This window comes from Phytophthora parasitica (assembly GCF_000247585.1).
Source record: "Phytophthora parasitica INRA-310 unplaced genomic scaffold supercont2.528, whole genome shotgun sequence".
In the NCBI taxonomy this organism is placed as follows: Eukaryota; Oomycota; class Peronosporomycetes; order Peronosporales; family Peronosporaceae; genus Phytophthora; species Phytophthora nicotianae.
Window position 1 is genome coordinate 4,093 of NW_008649514.1, and position 504 is coordinate 4,596.

A 504-nucleotide genomic window follows, 5' to 3' on the forward strand; every position below is an offset into this window, starting at 1 on the left:
GATTTCTCGCTTTTCAATCACTTCCGCCAAAATTCGCGAGAAGAAATACTGCTACTCGTACGCAAAGACTGTCGATGCTCTTGAAGTTCTTGTTCGTATCCCCTGCTCGAGACATAACTTTTTGAATTAGCATAAGTATAGGTGCAGTCAACTACAGTACAACACGCACTTTAGAGTAAGCTTCACGCGCTCCTCGGTTGTTGGTAAAAGGTGGTTCAGCGCCGGTGACCGCGTGGTGTATGTGATCTTCCTGGAGATGCGAGGGCTTACTGTAGTATTCGGTCGTGTACAGACAGGATCTGTAGCTGCGGCGTCCAGCGTGTCAACTACTATACTTTGTCGAGGACTTATGGCAGCTTCAAGTAGTCGCCGACGGTCTTCGCTCCGCTGCGTGCGAATGCGATCACGCAGAGCCTGGGAAAGTTCCATATTGCGAGCCGCACGATTCTTCGTCGCTTGCAACTCGGCCACAATGCGACGCACCGGCACAGACGGAGCAAAATG

At 51.0% G+C, this 504-nt stretch overlaps 1 protein-coding gene across 1 annotated transcript; it reads right to left on the reverse strand.

Annotated features, from left to right (window-relative positions):
- On the reverse strand, nt 1-429 carry PPTG_25010 (hypothetical protein; the record flags this gene model as incomplete). Its single annotated transcript, XM_008919138.1, has 2 exons — nt 1-102; nt 170-429. The coding sequence occupies 2 exons, from the start codon at nt 427-429 to the stop codon at nt 18-20; spliced, it is 345 nt and encodes a 114-aa protein (XP_008917386.1). The 3' UTR covers nt 1-17.
- Nucleotides 430-504: the final 75 nt, after the last annotated feature.